This window comes from Anopheles funestus, assembly GCF_943734845.2.
Source record: "Anopheles funestus chromosome X unlocalized genomic scaffold, idAnoFuneDA-416_04 X_unloc_42, whole genome shotgun sequence".
NCBI lineage: Eukaryota > Metazoa > Arthropoda > Insecta > Diptera > Culicidae > Anopheles > Anopheles funestus.
The window spans coordinates 62501-85000 of NW_026045168.1; the positions used below are offsets into that span (position 1 = coordinate 62501).

Consider the following 22500-nt stretch of genomic DNA (forward strand, 5'->3'; position numbering starts at 1 on the left):
TCTCGGACCGAAAATAAGAAGACAACTAAGAAGAAAAAGAGAAAGAAGCTAATAGTGGAAAGTATTCTTCTTCAAAGAAGGAACAAAAATTTTACAAGTGTTGAAAAATTTCCTAAGTCCAAAAAATTTTCTAAGTCCAGAAAATTTTCTAAGTCCCACAAAATGGAACATGATGAAGAAGATACAGAAGTTGAAAATTTTTCTAAGTCCAAAAAATTTTCTAAGTCCAGAAAATTTTGTAAGTCCAAAGTGTTGGAACAATTTCCAAAGGCCCATAGGTTGCACTGAATTTTCCTAAGTTGGCCACAAGTACCCATGAGGTATCGAGAAGGTTCACCCGAAGGACATAATATGTCCCAAAGTACCGATAGAGCACCCACAAAGAGCACCCAATTGGCCTAAGTTGGCCAAAAGTACCGATAGAGTACCCACAAGTAGCACTGAGTTGGCCTAAGTTGGCCAAAAGTACCGATAGAGTACCCACAAATAGCACCGAATGGGCCTAAGTTGGCCAAAAGTACCGATAGAGTACCCACAAGAAGCACTGAGTTGGCCTAAGTTGGCCAAAAGTACCGATAGAGTACCCACAAATAGCACCCAGTTGGCCTAAGTTGGCCAAAAGTACCGATAGAGCACCCACAAGAAGCACTGAGTTGGCCTAAGTTGGCCAAAAGTACCGATAGAGTACCCACAAATAGCACCCAGTTGGCCTAAGTTGGCCAAAAGTACCGATAGAGCACCCTCAAGTAGCACCCAATTGGCCTATGTTGGCCAAAAGTACCGATAGAGTACCCACAAGTAGCACTGAGTTGGCCTAAGTTGGCCAAAAGTACCGATAAAGCACCCACAAATAGCACCCAGTTGGCCTAAGTTGGCCAAAAGTACCGATAGAGTACCCACAAATAGCACCCGATTGGCCTAAGTTGGCCAAAAGTACCGATAGAGTACCCACAAATAGCACCCAGTTGGCCTAAGTTGGCCAAAAGTACCGATAGAGTACCCACAAAGAGCACCCCATGGGCCTAAGTTGGCCAAAAGTACCGATAGAGTACCCACAAATAGCACCGAATGGGCCTAACATGGCCAAAAGTACCGATAGAGTACCCACAAAAAGCACCCAATTGGCCTAAGTTGGCCAAAAGTACCGACAAGAAGCACCAAAGAGGCCCGAGTAGAGCGAAATGTGGGCCAAATTGAACATTTGAAAATTTTTACAAGTCCAAAAAATTTTCTAAGTCCAGAAAATTTTCTAAGTCCAAAGAGTTGGACAAATTTCCTTAGGCCCAAAGGTTGCACTGAATGTTCCTAAGTTGGCCATCAGTACCCATGAAGTATCGCGAAGGTTCACCCGAAAGACACAATACGCCCTAAAGTACCCACAGAGTACCCACAAGTTGCACCCAATTGGCCTAAGTTGGCCAAAAGTACCGACAAGTACCACCATAGAAGCCCGAGTAGAGCGAAATGTGGGCCAAAGTACCGAGTAGTTGCCACAAATGCCCAAATGGATACCAAAATGTGGTACCAAGTACCTAACTGTTGCAACAAATGCTAGCTTTCTGACCAAAAGCTGTGGGCCAATTTCGTAGAAGAACCGCCTAGGCGAAAAGGCAAAAATCGCCGAAGCTGGCCCGCTCGCAGAGCTCGCGGGCCAGGAGATACTCATAGGGCGCTTTACTAGAGTGGGGAACTTGAGAATTTTTGTGTCCGAGACTTTGGGCAACTTCGCGGCCGCCCCCTTAAAGTAAAAGATTTTCTCTGGGTGCCTAAAATTCGCAATTCCCGCAAAGTCGGGAAGACGTTAAAGTTTTTGCCCAAAAAATGGCCATCGATTTAAGGTGATTTTCCAATAAGAAAATGCTTCCTATTTTGAATTTTTTCGAATATTTCCTAAACTAAGCGTCGGAGCACATGGCCGTGGAGGAACTTTTGGTAGCTTTTGGCAAGGGCTATCGGATGAAATAATGCGAAAGGCCATCGGAGCGATATTGGATTAATGCGGGCCCATAAACGTACCTAAGAAGTGAAAATTGGTACCTTGCACGCAGGATGCAAGAAATGCTTGAGTGTTAACCATCATCGGTACCAAGTACCTAGGTTATATCGAGTGCGTAGATGGAAGTCGGTACCAAAGGGAAACCTTCCTAGGCTAGGTGCACGCAAGTGAGTATGGATCGATCAGTAGAAAGATGGGAAGCCCAAGGAAACCTTCCTAGGCTAGGTGCACGCAAGTGAGTATGGATCGATCAGTAGAAAGATGGGAAGCCCAAGGAAACCTTCCTAGGCTAGGTGCACGCAAGTGAGTATGGATCGATCAGTAGAAAGATGGGAAGCCCAAGGAAACCTTCCTAGGCTAGGTGCACGCAAGTGAGTATGGATCGATCAGTAGAAAGATGGGAAGCCCAAGGAAACCTTCCTAGGCTAGGTGCACGCAAGTGAGTATGGATCGATCAGTAGAAAGATGGGAAGCCATAGGAAACCTTCCTAGGCTAGGTGCACGCAAGTGAGTATGGATCGATCAGTAGAAAGATGGGAAGCCCAAGGAAACCTTCCTAGGCTAGGTGCACGCAAGTGAGTATGGATCGATCAGTAGAAAGATGGGAAGCCCAAGGAAACCTTCCTAGGCTAGGTGCACGCAAGTGAGTATGGATCGATCAGTAGAAAGATGGGAAGCCCAAGGAAACCTTCCTAGGCTAGGTGCACGCAAGTGAGTATGGATCGATCAGTAGAAAGATGGGAAGCCCAAGGAAACCTTCCTAGGCTAGGTGCACGCAAGTGAGTATGGATCGATCAGTAGAAAGATGGGAAGCCCAAGGAAACCTTCCTAGGCTAGGTGCACGCAAGTGAGTATGGATCGATAAGTAGAAAGATGGGAAGCCCAAGGAAACCTTCCTAGGCTAGGTGCACGCAAGTGAGTATGGATCGATCAGTAGAAAGATGGGAAGCCCAAGGAAACCTTCCTAGGCTAGGTGCACGCAAGTGAGTATGGATCGATCAGTAGAAAGATGGGAAGCCATAGGAAACCTTCCTAGGCTAGGTGCACGCAAGTGAGTATGGATCGATCAGTAGAAAGATGGGAAGCCCAAGGAAACCTTCCTAGGCTAGGTGCACGCAAGTGAGTATGGATCGATCAGTAGAAAGATGGGAAGCCCAAGGAAACCTTCCTAGGCTAGGTGCACGCAAGTGAGTATGGATCGATCAGTAGAAAGATGGGAAGCCCAAGGAAACCTTCCTAGGCTAGGTGCACGCAAGTGAGTATGGATCGATCAGTAGAAAGATGGGAAGCCATAGGAAACCTTCCTAGGCTAGGTGCACGCAAGTGAGTATGGATCGATCAGTAGAAAGATGGGAAGCCCAAGGAAACCTTCCTAGGCTAGGTGCACGCAAGTGAGTATGGATCGATCAGTAGAAAGATGGGAAGCCCAAGGAAACCTTCCTAGGCTAGGTGCACGCAAGTGAGTATGGATCGATCAGTAGAAAGATGGGAAGCCATAGGAAACCTTCCTAGGCTAGGTGCACGCAAGTGAGTATGGATCGATCAGTAGAAAGATGGGAAGCCCAAGGAAACCTTCCTAGGCTAGGTGCACGCAAGTGAGTATGGATCGATCAGTAGAAAGATGGGAAGCCATAGGAAACCTTCCTAGGCTAGGTGCACGCAAGTGAGTATGGATCGATCAGTAGAAAGATGGGAAGCCCAAGGAAACCTTCCTAGGCTAGGTGCACGCAAGTGAGTATGGATCGATCAGTAGAAAGATGGGAAGCCCAAGGAAACCTTCCTAGGCTAGGTGCACGCAAGTGAGTATGGATCGATCAGTAGAAAGATGGGAAGCCCAAGGAAACCTTCCTAGGCTAGGTGCACGCAAGTGAGTATGGATCGATCAGTAGAAAGATGGGAAGCCATAGGAAACCTTCCTAGGCTAGGTGCACGCAAGTGAGTATGGATCGATCAGTAGAAAGATGGGAAGCCCAAGGAAACCTTCCTAGGCTAGGTGCACGCAAGTGAGTATGGATCGATCAGTAGAAAGATGGGAAGCCCAAGGAAACCTTCCTAGGCTAGGTGCACGCAAGTGAGTATGGATCGATCAGTAGAAAGATGGGAAGCCCAAGGAAACCTTCCTAGGCTAGGTGCACGCAAGTGAGTATGGATCGATCAGTAGAAAGATGGGAAGCCATAGGAAACCTTCCTAGGCTAGGTGCACGCAAGTGAGTATGGATCGATCAGTAGAAAGATGGGAAGCCCAAGGAAACCTTCCTAGGCTAGGTGCACGCAAGTGAGTATGGATCGATAAGTAGAAAGATGGGAAGCCCAAGGAAACCTTCCTAGGCTAGGTGCACGCAAGTGAGTATGGATCGATCAGTAGAAAGATGGGAAGCCCAAGGAAACCTTCCTAGGCTAGGTGCACGCAAGTGAGTATGGATCGATCAGTAGAAAGTGGGAAGCCCAGTACCAAATGCCCTAGTGAAGACCGTAAACGAATATCATGAACCGAGAAGGAGCACCAAATGCCCTAGTGAAGACCGTAAACGAATATCATGAACCGATAAGGAGCACCAAATGCCCTAGTGAAGACCGTAAACGAATATCATGAACCGATAAGGAGCACCAAATGCCCTAGTGAAGACCGTAAACGAATATCATGAACCGAGAAGTAGCAACGAATGCCTGAAAAAGTACCAAGTCCACGGTATAGAGTAACGAGAGTTAACCGCCGTGATGTATGCAATGAGGGCAGCCATTGCATGGGTTCTGGACTTGGTTCGCGAATAACTTTTTTGCTAGACATCGGACAAAGTTGACGTGGAAGAACGAAATGTAGCATTTGGTGCCACCTATCCAAAACTTTTTCAAGATTGAAGATCCGATCGATACAGCCTGAGTTATAGGCAAAAGTTGGTGCAAAATTGAGCATTTTTAATGGTGAAAAATCGGTAATCCTCGAATAGCTCCTGTTGGAAGCATCGGACCACATGGTCGTGGAGGAACATATTGTAGCGGGCGGTGTCAAGTATCGACACCCAAAACCGCATGTCCGATGGACGGAAAATGACCAAGTTATAGTGAAAACTTGGTTGCACCAAATTCCCGAAGAAGTGCAACGAGAAGGTGAATGCGATGGTTGTTCGTCGAATAGCTCCGGCCACAGACATGGTAGCGATTAGTGGTGCATGGAAGAAATCTAGCCACAAGTGCCATCTACCCATGGCCAGAAGAAAGTGTGGCCATATCTTGGATACCGGCGGAGCTATGGGGCAAATATGGGCCAAAAATGGTGCAAGTTGGACCAAAAATCCGACCAAGTGCGCGAGGCGCTTTCGTGAATAGCTCCGGCCACAGACATGGTAGCGATTAGTGGTGCATGGAAGAAATCTAGCCACAAGTGCCATCTACCCATGGCCAGAAGAAAGTGTGGCGCTATCTTGGATACCGGCGGAGCTATGGGGCAAATATGGGCCAAAAATGGTGAAGTTGGACCAAAAATCCGACCAAGTGCGCGAGGCGCTTTCGTGAATAGCTCCGGCCACAGACATGGTAGCGATTAGTGGTGCATGGAAGAAATCTAGCCACAAGTGCCATCTACCCATGGCCAGAAGAAAGTGTGGCCATATCTTGGATACCGGCGGAGCTATGGGGGAAATATGGGCCAAAAATGGTGCAAGTTGGACCAAAAATCCGAAAAAGTACCTAGGTAAATGCGATGGTTGTTCGTCGAATAGCTCCGGCCAGAGACATGGTAGCGATTAGTGGTGCATGGAAGAAATCTAGCCACAAGTGCCATCTACCCATGGCCAGAAGAAAGTGTGGCCATATCTTGGATACCGGCGGAGCTATGGGGCAAATATGGGCCAAAAATGGTGCAAGTTGGACCAAAAATCCGACCAAGTGCGCGAGGCGCTTTCGTGAATAGCTCCGGCCACAGACATGGTAGCGATTAGTGGTGCATGGAAGAAATCTAGCCACAAGTGCCATCTACCCATGGCCAGAAGAAAGTGTGGCGCTATCTTGGATACCGGCGGAGCTATGGGGCAAATATGGGCCAAAAATGGTGCAAGTTGGACCAAAAATCCGAAAAAGTACCTAGGTAAATGCGATGGTTGTTCGTCGAATAGCTCCGGCCACAGACATGGTAGCGATTAGTGGTGCATGGAAGAAATCTAGCCACAAGTGCCATCTACCCATGGCCAGAAGAAAGTGTGGCCATATCTTGGATACCGGCGGAGCGATGGGGGAAATATGGGCCAAAAATGGTGCAAGTTGGACCAAAAATCCGAAAAAGTACCTAGGTAAATGCGATGGTTGTTCGTCGAATAGCTCCGGCCAGAGACATGGTAGCGATTAGTGGTGCATGGAAGAAATCTAGCCACAAGTGCCATCTACCCATGGCCAGAAGAAAGTGTGGCCATATCTTGGATACCGGCGGAGCTATGGGGCAAATATGGGCCAAAAATGGTGAAGTTGGACCAAAAATCCGACCAAGTGCGCGAGGCGCTTTCGTGAATAGCTCCGGCCACAGACATGGTAGCGATTAGTGGTGCATGGAAGAAATCTAGCCACAAGTGCCATCTACCCATGGCCAGAAGAAAGTGTGGCGCTATCTTGGATACCGGCGGAGCTATGGGGCAAATATGGGCCAAAAATGGGTAAAATTGTACGGTCCAAAGCCAAGGGTAAATTTTTTTATTCCTCTAATAACTTCTACCACAGACATTGAATCGGTTGGTGATGTATGGATGAAATGTAGCAAACAGTTGGAACTACCCATAAAATCTTAAAGATTGACGATCCAATGTATAGAACCGGAGTAATGTGCGATACTTGGTGAAAAATCGAGTGAAAAATTAGCTATAAACTGTTTTTGGCCCATAACTCGAATACTAGACATCGGAAGGGGGGGTCGTAGAACGATTTTTTGTTGCCCTATCGATTCCCTATCGAACGAGCAAAAGTTGTTTTTTTGACCAAAAAGGACCCCTACTCTAGTAAAATTGGCCTGATTTTACTAGTCCCCGGTACCCGTACAGGCAAAATGAGCAAAATGCTCAAGTATGAATGGTTTTTGGCCCATAACTCGAATACTAGACGTCGCAGGGGGGTGTCGTGGAACAATTTTTGGTAGCCCTTGAAATTATCTATCGAATGACATATACTTGATTTTTTGACCAAAAAGTTCCTAGACTAGTAAAAATCGCATCATTTTACTAGAGTCGGGTACCCTGGACGAAAAACCGCTATAATTGCGGTTTTTGGCTAATAACTCGAATACTAGACGTCGCAGGGGGGTGTCGTGGAACAATTTTTGGTAGCCCTTGAAATTATCTATCGATTGACATATACTTGATTTTTTGGCCAAAAAGTTCCCTAGACTAGTAAAAATCGCATCATTTTACTAGAGTCGGGTACCCTGGACGAAAAACCGCTATAATTGCGGTTTTTGGCTAATAACTCGAATACTAGACGTCGCAGGGGGGTGTCGTGGAACAATTTTTGGTAGCCCTTGAAATTATCTATCGAATGACATATACTTGATTTTTGGCCAAAAAGTTCCCTAGACTAGTAAAAATCGCATCATTTTACTAGAGTCGGGTACCCTGGACGAAAAACCGCTATAGTTGCGGTTTTTGGCTAATAACTCGAATACTAGGCGTCGGAGGGGGGTGCCGTAGAACAATTTTTGGTAGCCCTTGAAATTATCTATCGAATGACATATACTTGATTTTTTGACCAAAAAGTTCCTAGACTAGTAAAAATCGCATCATTTTACTAGAGTCGGGTACCCTGTACGAAAAACCGCTATAGTTGCGGTTTTTGGCCAATAACTCGAATACTAGACGTCGGAGGGGGGTGCCGTAGAACAATTTTTTGTAGCCCTTGAAATTACCTTTCGAATGATATATAGTGGTTTTTTGGTCAAAAAGTGACCCCGAGACTAGTAACCCTCCATACACAAAACCGCCTAAAAAGTTTTGGTTTTGCAAAATTTTGAAAAGTGCGTCAAAAAAATTTTTTCAAAAAGTACCAAATCGTGATCAGAACTCACTATAGACCATAAAAAGTGAAATCCGATGGTCATTTGCAACACTTGGTCAATCGAGAAAAATTTCACTTTTTTACTAGAGTCGGGTACCCTGAACGAAAAATCGCTCAAGTAATGGTTTTTGGCCAATAACTCGAATACTAGACGTCGGAAGGGGGTGTCGTAGAACAATTTTTTGTAGCCCTTGAAATTACCTTTCGAATGATATATAGTGGTTTTTTGGTCAAACAGTGACCCCGAGACTAGTAACCCTCCATACACAAAACCGCCTACAAAAACTTTGTTTTGAAAAATTTTGAAAAGTTCAAAAAAATTTTTTTTTCAAAAACTACTAAAACGTGATAAGAACTTACTATAGACCATAAAAAGTGATATCCGATGATAATTTGCAAAAGTTGGTAACTAGTAAAAAATTTCACTTTTTTACTAGAGTCGGTGCAACGAGAAAAAAAAAGTCCGTGATGGAGAAAAATGGCACGTTTTCCACGCCTGTACGCTTTCGTTTACTATATAGGGGGTAGGTGAGCCAGAAGCATGAATTTGACTGAGTACGTATCTTTATGAATTGGGCCCTTCTAAATCGATTGAGACTACCCCCAGGACGATCGGACGACTGCTTCTGGCTCAAAATGTGGTTTTTAGATTTTGATCGTCAATTATGAGAGAAAAAATCGATTAGAAGTAAAGATACGAAATGCTTGGTCTAAGTTGGGAAACGACTTCGGATATTTGTTGGACGTTGTCGTAGAAGGTCCGAGGACCAAGGAAAAGTGATTTCCAAGTGGATTTATGCACTATTAGTCGATGGTAAGATGTGAAATTAGTAGAACTTACCATACAGTTTGCGAAGTTGAAGCAATCGGTTGGTGAATATGGTACTGTCTGTCCAATTTGGTGGTTCGGAATGAGTGAAACGATGTTGATGATGGATAGACGTTCCGATTGCCCCCGATCGGGGAACATATAGTGGTCTTTAAGGTCCAAGTACCTATGTTTTGGTAAGCAGAACTGAGAGTTAAAGGATGAAAGTCGGCCATTCCTAATATCATCCTATCGGTGGTTCGCGAGTTGTTTGAGGACCGGAGCAGCTCGCGATGAAACGGTCCTAGGGTATTGGTTATCCATCCAAGGAAGAGTAAATGCGATCCTAGATGTGTGTCGTTGGCCGTTCTACCGGTATCGCCTATCGATGAGATATCGACGGGCATGCCTTACTCGAAAGTTGAATTCTAGGATCGATGGTCAAACAGACCTATGAGCGATAAACCAAACTGAACACGTATTGATGTCGGCTTTTCCTATCATTTGATGCCGCAGGTTGTTTAGGGACCGGAGCAACTTGCGGCCGAGACGGTCCCCGGGGGTTTCTTTCTCCAAGGAGTGGAAACTATTAAGCAAGAGTTGTAGCAAGATACGATCCTCTGATGTGTCGTTGGCCGTTCATGCGGTATCGCCTGTCGATGAGATATCGATGGGCATGCCTTACTCTACCGACCTTCTAATTGAGAGTATTAATCAGGGATCGATGGTCAAACAAGACCAATGAGCGATAAACCAAACTGAACACGTATTGATGTCGGCTTTTCCTATCATTTGATGCCGCAGGTTGTTTAGGGACCGGAGCAGCTTGCGGCCGAGACGGTCCCCGGGGGTTTCTTTCTCCAAGGAGAAGAAACGATTAAGCAAAAGTTGTAGCAAGATACGATCCTCTGATGTGTCGTTGGCCGTTCAAGCGGTATCGCCTGTCGATGAGATATCGATGGGCATGCCTTACTCTCCCGACTGGATTACTGAGAGTTTAATCAGGGATCGATGGTCAAACAGACCAATGAGCGATAAACCAAACTGAACACGTATTGATGTCGGCATTTCCTATCATTTGTCGCAGGTTGTTTAGGGACCGGAGCAGCTTGCGACCGAGACGGTCCCCGGGGGTTTCTTTCTCTAAGGAGTGGAAACGATTAAGCAAAAGTCGTAGCAATAATCGATCACCTGATGTGTCGTTGGCCGTTCTTGCGGTATCGCCTGTCGATGAGATATCGATGGGCATGCCTTACTCTCCTGACTGTTTAATTGAGAGTTATAATCAGGGATCGATGGTCAAAAAGACCTATGAGCGATAAACCAAACTGAACACGTGTTGATGTCGGCATTTCCTATCATTTGTCGCAGGTTGTTTAGGGACCGGAGCAGCTTGCGACCGAGACGGTCCCTTCCCGAAAGATGGTGAACCGAGTCGTCTGGCGTAAAAACCGGACGACTCGAAAGGGCTTGACCCTTTCAAGTGAGCGATAATCACATTCTACGCTCAGTTCGACAGCTACAAGGCAATCACTCGCTATGTTCAGAGCTAATACATGCAACATGCCGGCATTGTTTCCACCGACGCATGGATTCAAGACTGGTGCACTTATTAGTTAAACCGTTCGCCTCCGGGTGTTTCGAGTTCAAGTCTGGATGAGGATTGATCTTGCTGGTAATAGCTTGAGCCCCTGAATAAGGGGTCGAAGCGTACATCTTGAGACCATGTACAACATATTACCAAATCGGCACCATGGGTTCGGGTGCAAGTGATGTAACCGTGAAAGATGTTGAGCAGCCCAACATCGGTTTACACACGCATAATAGGAAGGCAGCGCTGTCGACTGGTCAGTCGTGTAAGAAGTGTGCATTATCGATCACAAATATATTGGTGATCTGTAGGTTGCGCATACACCATGCCCGGTGTAAAGTGCCGTGGTCCCCCCCTGGGGGCTGCATCAAACCGTTCGCCACGCGAACTACCCAATGGAACGAACTCTATGCATTTAATAAGAAGAAGAGATGATAATGAAACACGGTCGATTTAAGAGTTGAAAACGTTGAAATACCTATAAGCAAGTCTTAAGTTGGTGGTGACCGTTACGCCCCAACAAATTGGTGCCTTACCCTACACCAAAGAGCCATTCAACATGGTTCAAGTGAGCGATAATCACGCTCTACGCTCAGTATGACAGCTGCAAGGCAATCACTCGCTAAGTTCAGAGCTAATACATGCAACACGCCGGCATTGTTTCCACCGACGCATGGATTCAAGACTGGTGCACTTATTAGTTAAACCGTTCGCCTGCGGGTGTTTCGAGTTCAAGTCTGGATGAGGATTGTTCTTGCTGGTAATAGCTTGAGCCCCTGAATAAGGGGCCGAAGCGTACATCTTGAGAGTAAATGTACAACATATTACCAAATCGGCACCGTGGGTTCTGGTGCAAGTGATGTAACCATGAAAGATGTTGAGCAGCCCAACATCGGTTTACACACGCATAAGGGGTTTATTGTTATCTGTAGGTTGCGCATACACCATACCCGGTGTAAAGTGCCGTGGTCCCCCAGGGGGCTGCATCAAAACGTTCGCCATGCGAACTACCCAATGGAACGAACTCGATGTATTGAAAGAGATGAACAATTAATAGCGAGAATAGGGGCCCGGAAGCAATTCCGCGGCCCTACGGTCGATTCAAGAGTTGAAACGTTGTACAATCGTGGATAGCACCTAGTGCTAATATGGTGAGAGATAATGTGTGAGGAAATTTAGTTTCCTAAAGTTTAGTTAGTGGTTTCCGTTGTGCCCTAACAAACTTAAAGTTGGTGGTGACCGTTACACCCCAACAAATTGGTGCCTTACCCAACACCAAAGAGCCATTCCATATGGTTCTAGAGAGAGAGAGTTGTGTGGAAATTTATTTCCCACTAAGCGAGTGTGTGTCTGTAGTGGAACGAATTCTGGTTGATCCTACCAGTAATATACGCTTGTCTCAAAGGTTAAGCCATGCATGTCTAAGTACAAACATAAATGAATGTGAAACCGCATAAGGCTCAGTATAACAGCTATAATTCACAAGATCATCCTACCACTAGTTACTTGGATAACTGTGGAAAATCCAGAGCTAATACATGCAACATGCCGGGACTGTTGCCCTCGCGGGTAGCTGAACTGGTGCACTTATTAGTTAAACCAATCGCCTCCGGGCGGCTTGAGTTGAAGTCTGGATAAGGACGCAGATCGTATGGTCGCTTGTCGACTGACGACAGATCTTTCAAATGTCTGCCCTATCAACTATTGATGGTAGTGTAGAGGACTACCATGGTTGCGACGGGTAACGGGGAATCAGGGTTCGATTCCGGAGAGGGAGCCTGAGAAATGGCTACCACATCCAAGGAAGGCAGCAGGCGCGTAAATTACCCAATCCCAGTACGGGGAGGTAGTGACGAGAAATAACAATATGGACCTCTCTAACGATGGTCCATAATTGGAATGAGTTGAGTATAAATCCTTCAACAAGGATCAAGTGGAGGGCAAGTCTGGTGCCAGCAGCCGCGGTAATTCCAGCTCCACTAGCGTATATTAAAGTTGTTGCGGTTAAAACGTTCGAAGTTGATTGCCCGTCCAGACACGTGACCGCCACGGGCGCCCGGTTACACGCCGGGGCCGTTCGTGCGCGCGCTCACGGCTGCGACTCACAATGGTGTACTTGGGCGTTACTCTGTGAACGAGTACCGTGCTACCGGTTAACTCCGGCACGGGCTCCTCATGGTGCTCAAGATACTCACATTTACCTTGAACAAATTAGAGTGCTCAAAGCAGGCTAAGACAAAGCGTCCGGCCCCCCCGTGGGGTTGGCGTTGGCCGAGAATAATCTTGCATGGAATAATGGAATATGACCTCGGTTTATACGATTTCGTTGGTTTGTCAGAAACCTAGAGGTAATGATTAACAGAAGTAGTTGGGGGCATTGGTATTACGGCGCGAGAGGTGAAATTCGTAGACCGTCGTAGGACCAACTGAAGCGAAAGCGTTTGCCATGGATGCTTTCTTTAATCAAGAACGAAAGTTAGAGGATCGAAGGCGATTAGATACCGCCCTAGTTCTAACCGTAAACGATGCCAATTAGCAATTGGGAGACGCTACCCCTATTCGGTGCTCTCAGTCGCTTCCGGGAAACCAAAATCGGGTTCCGGGGGAAGTATGGTTGCAAAGTTGAAACTTAAAGGAATTGACGGAAGGGCACCACAAGAAGTGGAGCTTGCGCGGATATTCATTCTGGAACATTCTAAAAGCATCTAGAAATTTTTCGACGGTTGCCGTGCGTGTGTGTGTACGTGTGTTGGTGGGTGCACGACCGCGTGGAACTTTCGCGGTTGTTGCCGCGCGTGGTGTTGCCGTGAGTGGTGTTGCCGCGAGTGAGGTGTTGCCGCGCGTGGTGGTGTTGCCGCGAGTGTGGTGTTGCCGCGAGTGTGGTGTTGCCGCGAGTGTGGTGTTGCCGCGCGTGTGGTGTTGCCGTGCGCGGTGTTGCCGCGCGTGTGTGAGTTTGCGCGCGAGCGCGTGGCTTCCTTTTGCTCGTGCGTGTGTGAGTGTGCGCGCGGGCGCGTGTGTTCGTGAGCGCGTGGAACTTTTTTCGCTTGTTGCCGGGCGTGGCTTCTTTTTCCCGCGTGTGTGAGTGTTCGTGAGCGCGTTGAACTTTCTAGCCTCTTGCCGGGCGTGGCTTCTTTTCCCGCGTGTGTGCGTGTTCGCGAGCGCGTTGAACTTTTTTCGCTTGTTGCCGGGCGTGGCTTCTTTCTTCCGCGCGTGTGTGTGTTCGTGAGCGCGTTGAACTTTTTCGCTTGTTGCCGGGCGTGGCTTCTTTCTTCCGCGCGTGTGTGTGTTCGTGAGCGCGTTGAACTTTTTCTCTTGTTGCCAAGCGTGGCTTCTTTTTCCCGCGCGTGAGCGTTGCCGGGCGTGGCTTCCTTTTGCCCGCGCGTGCGTGTGGGAGTGTTTCTCATAGCGGCTTGTAGTCGGGGACAAACGCGGTGGCGGGGGGTAACAACCCGCCACCATGGAAACGCGGCTGAGAGGACGAACGTTATCGGTCGAAGAGCGTCCTACCGTCGTTACAAAGAAGCCGTTGGGTGAGAAGAAACTCGCGACCATCGCCGAGGAACCGGCATCGGCAGGAGTGCCAGCGCGGACCATGGCGACGGGAGGAGGTAAATCGGCGGGAGCAGCGACGAAGCCGGCATCTTCCACCGGGGTTTCCACCGGGGAAGTGCGCCGGATGCTGGCGGATGCGAAGGCGGATAACGAAATGACGATCGGTATTGTCAAACGACTGGAGGAACAGATTCAGATGCTGCGCCTTCAAATTGAGGCCTCCAACGAACAACTGAAGGAGGCGCGACAGGAGGCGAAGGAGGCGCGAGAAGAGGCTCGGGCGCGCGAGGCGGAATACCGTGAAGAGGCTCGGGCACGCGAGGCGGAACACCGTGAAGAGCTCCGGAAGGAGAAGGAGCTCTTTAACGCTCTTTTGGCGCAAACCCTGGGGGGAACAGGCGCAGCTCGGCCAGAGAGCCAGCAGGAGCTGCAGCGTGAGCAGGAGCTGATGCGGAGGCTGGAAAGCCAGCAACGGCAGGAACAGCGGCAGCAGCTGGAGGAACAGCAGCGCCAACGGTGGCGTAAGCAGCAGCCGCAGCAACAACAACAGCAGCGGCCAGCTGTGCAGGAGTGGCCGACGGTCCAGCAGAGCGGGCATGTCCAGCGTCGGAGCGTGGTGAAATCGACACCCCCGGCGGTGCTAGAAGAGCCGGGAGAGTGGGTGGAGGTCGTTCGCGGCAACTGCCGTAATAACAAGCGGAATGGAGCGAATCTGCCCCGGCAGCCAGCCCGGCAGCCAGCCCAGCAGCAGCCAGCACACCGGCAGTATCAGCAGTGGGCGTACCAGCGAGGGGGTCAGCAGCAGCAGCGGTTGGAGATACACCAGCAAGAGAAGCGGCGTCCGCGACGGAAGCGTCCGGACGAGATCATCGTGGTGCCCGCCCCGGGAGTATCGTATAAAGACATGTATGTAAAGCTCCGGAGCAGCCCGCGGATTGCAGACTTCCAGCGGCAAATAGGTGTCGGCAGAAGAACGCCGAAGGACCACCTCCTGCTGCCTTTGTCCCGTGATGTAGACAGCGCGGCACTAAGAGATATCATTGAGGAGGTGATCGGAGATAGCGGATCCGTCACAGTCAAGACGGAAATGGCTGAGGTCGTCATGACGGGCATCGATAATATGATTGATGAGGAGGCAATCAAGAAGGCGCTCAGGACCTCGCTAGGTAAGCAGTCATTGGTGGCCAACGTCAATCTCTGGGAGCGCCGAGATATGACAAAGCGGGCTCGAGTGCGCCTTCCGCGAGCAGAGGCTGAGCTCGTCAAAGATCGCCGCCTGGAGCTGGGTTATACATATTGTGTGGTGCACGAGGCCCCCAAAGTATCGGGTCATCTGACTCGGTGCTTCCGGTGTTTGGAGCGGGGACATATCGCCGCTACGTGCACGGGAGAGGACCGGTCAAAGCGCTGCTTGCGGTGCGGTGACCACACACACAAGGCGTCGGTTTGCACTAACGTCATCAAGTGCATGTTGTGTGGCGGCGCCCACCGTATTGGTGCCGCAGCCTGTGGTGGACAACCCTCGGATTAACATGGATGTGCTGCAAATAAATGTTAATCGCAGTAGGAGCGCGCAAGACCTTGCGCTCAACACGATGAGGATGGAGCGGGCGGATGTCTGCCTCATGGTAGAGCTACACAGTGTCCCCAGGAACAACGGGAACTGGGTAGCCGACAGGGACGGGAAGGTGGCCATCATAGCCAGCAGCGAGACGTTTCCGATCCAGCAGGTGGTCTCCGTGACGCAGTCTGGGATCGCGGCTGCCCGGATCAATGGCGTCCTCTTCGTTTGCTGCTACGTGTCGCCTTCAGCAGGCGTCCCTGAGTTTGAGGAGATGATGCAGCGCATCGACGTGTTGGCGAGAGGTCACCCGCGCGTCGTCTTTGCGGGTGATCTCAATGCGTGGCATACTGCTTGGGGGAGTGGACGCACCAACGCGAAAGGAGAAGCCGTGATCCAGCTTGTCGACAGCTTGGGGCTGGAGATTTTAAACACCGGCACCGCCCCAACCTTCCTGGGCAACGGAGTGGCTCGTCCGAGCGTAGTAGATGTTTCCTTTGCCAGCCGCAGCATCACCGGTGATAATATCTCTCCGGAGCGTCGGTGGAGGATATTAGGCAGATACTCATACAGCGACCATGTTTACATTCGGTTTGCTGTAGGGGAGCTGCTCCAGCGGCCAGCGGCGGATCGTCGTCGTCAGGAGGGTCCTTCCGTACGGGAAAGCGGCACGAGGTGGCGAGCCCGTCAGTTTGACGCTCAGCTTTTCGGCGTAGCGCTCGACGTAACCTCGTTCGCTGAACGGGTTACAAGTGCCGAAAGCTTGGAGCAAGTCCTGACGGAGGCCTGTGATGGAACCATGGCGCGAGTGTTCCCGTCACAGGGTCACTCGGGGCGCCCTGCGTACTGGTGGACGCCAGCGATTGGGGTTCTGTGCGAGGACTGCCGCCTCGCCAAGGAACGCCTGGAAGCTGCCACCGACGAGGAGGTGCAGATTGCTGCAGCCGGTGATCTCCTCCAGGTGCGGACCGCCCTGGAGACAGCAATCAATGACAGCAAAAAGGCGCACTTCGATGAGATGCTGCGGGGCCTTGCGGAGGATGAAACGGGACAGTGGTTCCGCAACGTGCTGAGCCGCCTTCGCGGAAGCTGGACGGCGAGGGAGCGCGATCCGTCGGTGTTAGAGGGTGTCGTCTCTACTCTGTTCCCCCAGCATCCTCCGGTTGACTGGCCATCGTCATCAGGCCAAGTCCTGGAGAGGGGGGGAGGAGGAACCTGTTCGGGACGTCACGGTGCAGGAGCTGCTGGACATCGCAAGCTCGCTGAACCCGAGGAAGGCTCCGGGGCTCGATGGTGTGCCGAACGCCGCTTTGACGGCCGCCATCCGGAAGCATCCGGACACCTTTAGGACGCTGTTTCAGGAGTGTTTGAACAACGAGCGGTTCCCGGATGCGTGGAAAAAGCAGAAGCTGGCCCTTATCCCCAAGCCGGGTAAGCCGCCAGGGCTCGCTTCATCTTTCCGCCCGATTCTGCTGTTAAACAACCCGGGGAAGGCGTACGAGCGGTTGCTGCTGTCGCGTATCAATGACGTCATCGAAGATCCGGAATCACCGAGGCTGGCAGGAAACCAATACGGGTTCAGGAGGGGCCGTTCGACGGTGCAGGCGATCCAGCTGGTGGTGGATGCGGGCCGTCACGCGATGTCTTTTGGCCGCACTAACAACAGAGATAAACGCTGCCTTCTTGTTGTGGCGCTTGATGTGCGCAATGCGTTCAATACTGCCAGCTGGCAGTGCATCGCTGCAGCCCTGGAGGAGAAAGGCGTGCCGAGACAGCTCCGCAACATCCTGGGGGATTACTTCGCCAACAGGGAGCTCGTCTATGACACCGCAGACGGGCCCGTTACACGCCGAGTGACTGCAGGTGTTCCACAGGGGTCCATTCTGGGCCCGACACTGTGGAACATCATGTACGACGGCGTCTTGCGGGTCGAGCTTCCTGAAGGGGCCAGCGTCATCGGCTATGCGGATGACATAGCAGTCCTGGCACGGGGTTGCACACCAGAGGAGGCGGCGTCGGTGGCCGAACAGGCGGTGGGCGTGATTGCGGATTGGATGCAGAACCATCATCTGCAGCTCGCTCCGGAGAAGACGGAAGGTGTGATGATCTCCAGTCTTCGTAGAGGTCTACTAAGGGTGCCGTTCCGCGTCGGGGACAGCATCATACGCAGTAAGCAGTCGATCCGGTATCTGGGGGTCCAGATCCACGACCACCTGTCGTGGAAGCCACACGTGGAGCTGTCGACGGCTAAAGCCCTCCGCGTCGTAGGCGTGGTCACCTCAGTGATGAGGAACCACAGTGGGCCCCAGGTGGCCAAGCGTCGGCTGTTGGCGGCGGTGGCGGAGTCCATCATCCGCTATGCTGCCCCCGTGTGGTCCGAGGCGACGGATTTGCAGTGGTGCCGGAGGAAGCTGGCCCAGGTGCAGAGGCCCTTGGCACGTGGTGTCACCAGCTCGTTCGTGTCGGTGGCCTACGAGACAGGTGTGGTGCTGGCAGGCCTGGTGCCGTTCAGGCTGCTGGTACGAGAGGACGCAAGGTGCCATCGGAGGCTCCTAGCTGCCCCGGGCGCCAGCCGCAAGGACATCCGGCTGGAGGAGCGGCAGAGGACTCTCCAGGAGTGGCAGCGAGCGTGGGACGCGGCGGCCGCAGCTCCAACGGCCAGCCGGTACGCGGTTTGGGCCCACCGAATGATCCCGGACTTGCACCTGTGGATGGGTAGGCGGCATGGAGAGGTGGATTTCCACCTCTCGCAGGTGTTAACCGGACACGGGTTCTTCCGGGAATACCTCCATGTCTGCGGTTTTGCCCCATCGGCGGAGTGTCCACGGTGCCCGGGGTCGGTTGAGTCGGTGGCTCATGTGCTGTTCCGGTGCGATGTCTTTCACGAGATCCGGGTGGAGTTGCTGGGACATGGCACTAACGATCCAGTTAGTGAGGACAATCTCGGTATGAAGCTGTTGGAGAGCCCCGAGCGGTGGAATAACATCCAGGAAGCTGCACGTAGAATAACGAAGGTGTTGCAGCAGCTTTGGCGGGAGGACGAGCTGCAGCTCAACCTCAATGCACACCTTGCAGCACCACCGACGGGAGCATCAACGGAGGACGCCGGTTCTCAAGAAGGCGAGCAGGTGTCCGTTGACGGTGTGGCGGAACTCTTCCGGTCAAACCGAGGTCGAGCAAGACGGACCAGAAGAAGTCGCTGGAGGGAGGAAGAACGGGCGGAAGTGCGCCTTGCATCCGCATTGGCAGCAGCCGAACGTGAACGTGAGAACAACATCCTGATGGCGGCGGTAAGGGCGGAGGCAGCTGGCGAAGCTCCACCACCCATCCCCACGAGAGGACGCGGACGGCCTCCTTCTCCGAGGCTGATAAGAGCGCGGCATGAGCGGAGATTGTTTCTGCAACGGGTCTACCATCAACGCGCCAGAGAAGGGACTCTGCCACCAGTCCCAAGAGGTAGAAGCCGAAGAAGTAGGTCGGCCCCTTCGGAAGCTGAGGTCATCAGACGGCGGGTGAGAAGGCGTGAGATGGAGCGGCTACGCCGAGCGTCACGAAGGGTTCCATCTAACCAGGGAGAGCGTGAGGCGTTATCCGCGGACTCCCTGGCCGCCGTCACAGAAGCAACAACCTCCGGTCGTTAAGTAAGGGGGGAAATGGGCTTGATGGGCTTGATGGGCCAGATGGGAAAGCGAACGAAATTGCGTGAAGAATTGCGAAAGAATTGCGTTTTGGATTGAAATGTTATGCGAAATAATAAAAATGTAACAATAAAGGCGATGCCACTGGCGTTAGATACTCCTGGCCCCAAGCCCCGCTAGGGAACGGGTCCAGGAGAGGGAGATGGGGATTATAATGTAAGGTACTTTAAGAACTTACACTGAATAAAATCCTTGAGTATTAAAAAAAAAAAAAAAGAAGTGGAGCTTGCGGCTTAATTTGACTCAACACGGGAAAATTTACCAGGTCCAAACTTATCGAGGTAAGACAGATTGATAGCTCTTTCTCAAATTTAAGGGTAGTGGTGCATGGCCGTTCTTAGTTCGTGGAATGATTTGTCTGGTTAATTCCGATAACGAACGTGACTCAAACATGCTAACTAGAACGCTGTCAGCAGTGCGCCTCCGGGCGCACCTGACGTTACAGCCGGGCGGCGCCTTCACGGGCGGTCGTCGGCTACGTTTGCCCTGCTTAGCGGGACAACTTGTGTTTAGCAAGCTGAGAATGAGCGATAACAGGTCCGTGATGCCCTTAGATGTTCTGGGCTGCACGCGTGCTACAATGTGGGTCGCAGCGTGTTCTCGCCAATAGGCGCCCCCATTCCGAGAGGAACGGGAAATCACTAAAATGCCCATCTAGTCGGGATTGGGGACTGCAACGGTCCCCATGAACCTGGAATTTCTAGTAAGCACTAGTCATTAGCTAGTGCTGATTACGTCCCTGCCCTTTGTACACACCGCCCGTCGCTACTACCGATGGATTATTTAGTGAGGTTTCTGGAGGCTTACCTTCCGCGGTTCCTTCGTGAGCTGCAGCTGGCATGGCTGAAGTTGACCGAACTTGATGATTTAGAGGAAGTAAAAGTCGTAACAAGGTTTCCGTAGGTGAACCTGCGGAAGGATCATTACTGATGATCGTCCGCGAGTGACCAACCATGGGCTGCCTTCGGTGTAGCTCGGTCGCTCGCTTGCTATGTGTCAGAATTTGTTGAAAGCCAACTCGTTCGTTGTACACTTTGATGGGTGACCATCACTGTGTCTCCGTGCCGAGCTAGATCTCCCCTAGCCGTAAGGCACTTGAACGCCCCTTCGACGACGAGTTGCATGTGTGTGGTATGTGTCAGAATCTGGTGAAGCTTTCTGCATGTGATGTGCCTTGTGTGGATCCGTGGCCATTGCATTGTGTCTGGTGCTTAGATACCCAGACACTTAGAACGCTTGCGCGGAAAGCAAACTCGATCGTTGTACACTTTGATGGGTGACCATCACTGTGTCTCCGTGCCGTGCTAGATCCCCCCTAGCCGTAAGGCACTTTGAACGCCCCTTCGACGACGAGTTACAAGAGTGTGGTATGTGTCATAATCTGGTGAAGCTTTCTGCATGTGATGTGCCTTGTGTGGATCCGTGGCCATTGCATTGTGTCTGGTGTGTAGGTACCCAGACACTTAAGCAAACTCGATCGTTGTACACTTTGATGGGCGAGCATCACTGTGTATCCGTGCCGTGTAAGAGCTCCCCTGGCCATCAGGCACTTGAAAGGTCCTTCGACGACGAGTTACAATAGTGGTGTGTTAGATACGTCAGATTACGGTGTCTACTAGTGTGCAATACGTATCCGGCTACGGCACGGAACGAACGGGAACTGTGGTGCAGACAAACAAGAGTTAAGCCTATTAGTCATTAACTCTAAGGACGGGGCCATGGGGCGGTACACAAAGGATACGGATGAGCGAGTATGCAGGCCCAATACTCAATAGCTCGATCCGATCCAAGCACATGAGTTGACTGCGGCGCCAGGTTAACCAATGTGCTAGATTCTATTTGGCCAGTAGAATCTTGTGTCTTACGCGATTTGATACCAAGACACCAGAACGAAAGTTAGTTGAAGAGTGATTAAACTCTTATGAAGAATGGTTGTGCAATCACAACTTATGACTTTAACCTATAAAGTGGATATGGACTATCAATTATAACATGGGGCACACACCATGTTCTCGATCCAATCCACGCACACGAGTTGCCTGAGTAGCGACAGGTATACCGATGTGCAATACGTATCCGGCCATAGGCACGGAACGAACAGGAACTGTGGTGCAGACATACAAGGGCCATGGGGCGGTACGCAAAGGATACGGATGAGCGAGTATGCAGGCCCAATACTCAATAGCTCGATCCGATCCAAGCACATGAGTTGACTGCGGCGTCAGGTTAACCGATGTGCTAAGAGAGTTGTTCCTGGGCCTTCAAAGTGACTTCAAAACTATCTTAGCGAATGGTGGCCATGGGCGTAGACATGAGCCACAAGTCACAAGGCCTGGGACTATTGGGTAATAAAGACAACTTAGTCAGAAAGTTAGTCTTTGGACGTACCACCGGGATTGTGTTACATTGGGAACCTTACTATAAAACCCTAGGCAGGGGATCACTCGGCTCATGGATCGATGAAGACCGCAGCTAAATGCGCGTCACAATGTGAACTGCAGGACACATGAACACCGATAAGTTGAACGCATATTGCGCGTCGGACGATTAAACCCGGCCGATGCACACATTCTTGAGTGCCTATCAATTCCTTGATATACAACAAACCAAACTTCAGGGTGGAGCGTGCCACAATAGAACACTATGGCGAGCAGCCCGTCTAGTGTCGTGGGGGAAACACGCTTCCACACTGTGCATAATGGCGTGCTCGGGACCTTTGTTGGGACCGCAGGGCGCTGAAAGTAAAGGGGTGAACCGCATAAATCGCACGCACGTAAACGCGCACACACACAAATAGAGTGAGACGTATCGTAGGATACCGCTAAGAGTACGTTGTGAAACATGGGGAAATTCAATCGAAAACCTCTTTGATGTCCAAGAATTCGTTGACCGTATCCGTCGTAATACTGGATCAACGTGCTTGGGGGAAAACGTCAAAGGGTTTTATAATAGTGGTGCATGATTAACCCATCGATGCCCGAGGGGAACATGTTGTCCAATACAATAGTGGTGCAGTTGGCTCGACATGCTCGGGGGGAGACATCGTGGGTCCAAGTCGACCAAGTCGACCGAGAGTTGTTGTTGAGAGATCGAATCAAAACGATGCCGAGCGGAACTCGTTGTCCTTATTGGAGTGATATTCGGACAACGTGCTCGGGGGGGCCATCGTTGATTCAAAAATGACCGTAAATTGCCCAATCCGTGTGTGTGTGTGTGTGAAGTGTTGTTGCGTATATATCGGTTCGCTATGCCCCGGGTTCGAAA

The 22500-nt window shown here is 50.7% G+C and overlaps 1 protein-coding gene and 1 non-coding gene across 2 annotated transcripts; both read left to right on the plus strand.

The window, feature by feature from the left end:
- The first annotated feature begins 13882 nt into the window (after positions 1-13882).
- On the plus strand, positions 13883-15508 carry LOC125773604 (mediator of RNA polymerase II transcription subunit 15-like). Its single transcript, XM_049444410.1, has one exon. The coding sequence runs from the start codon at positions 13883-13885 to the stop codon at positions 15506-15508; it is 1626 nt and encodes a 541-aa protein (XP_049300367.1).
- Positions 15509-21660: 6152 nt separating this feature from the next.
- LOC125773623 (5.8S ribosomal RNA) lies at positions 21661-21818 on the plus strand. The gene has a single exon (XR_007420257.1). It is a non-coding gene; the product is annotated as a 5.8S ribosomal RNA (ribosomal RNA).
- The last annotated feature ends 682 nt before the right edge of the window (positions 21819-22500 follow it).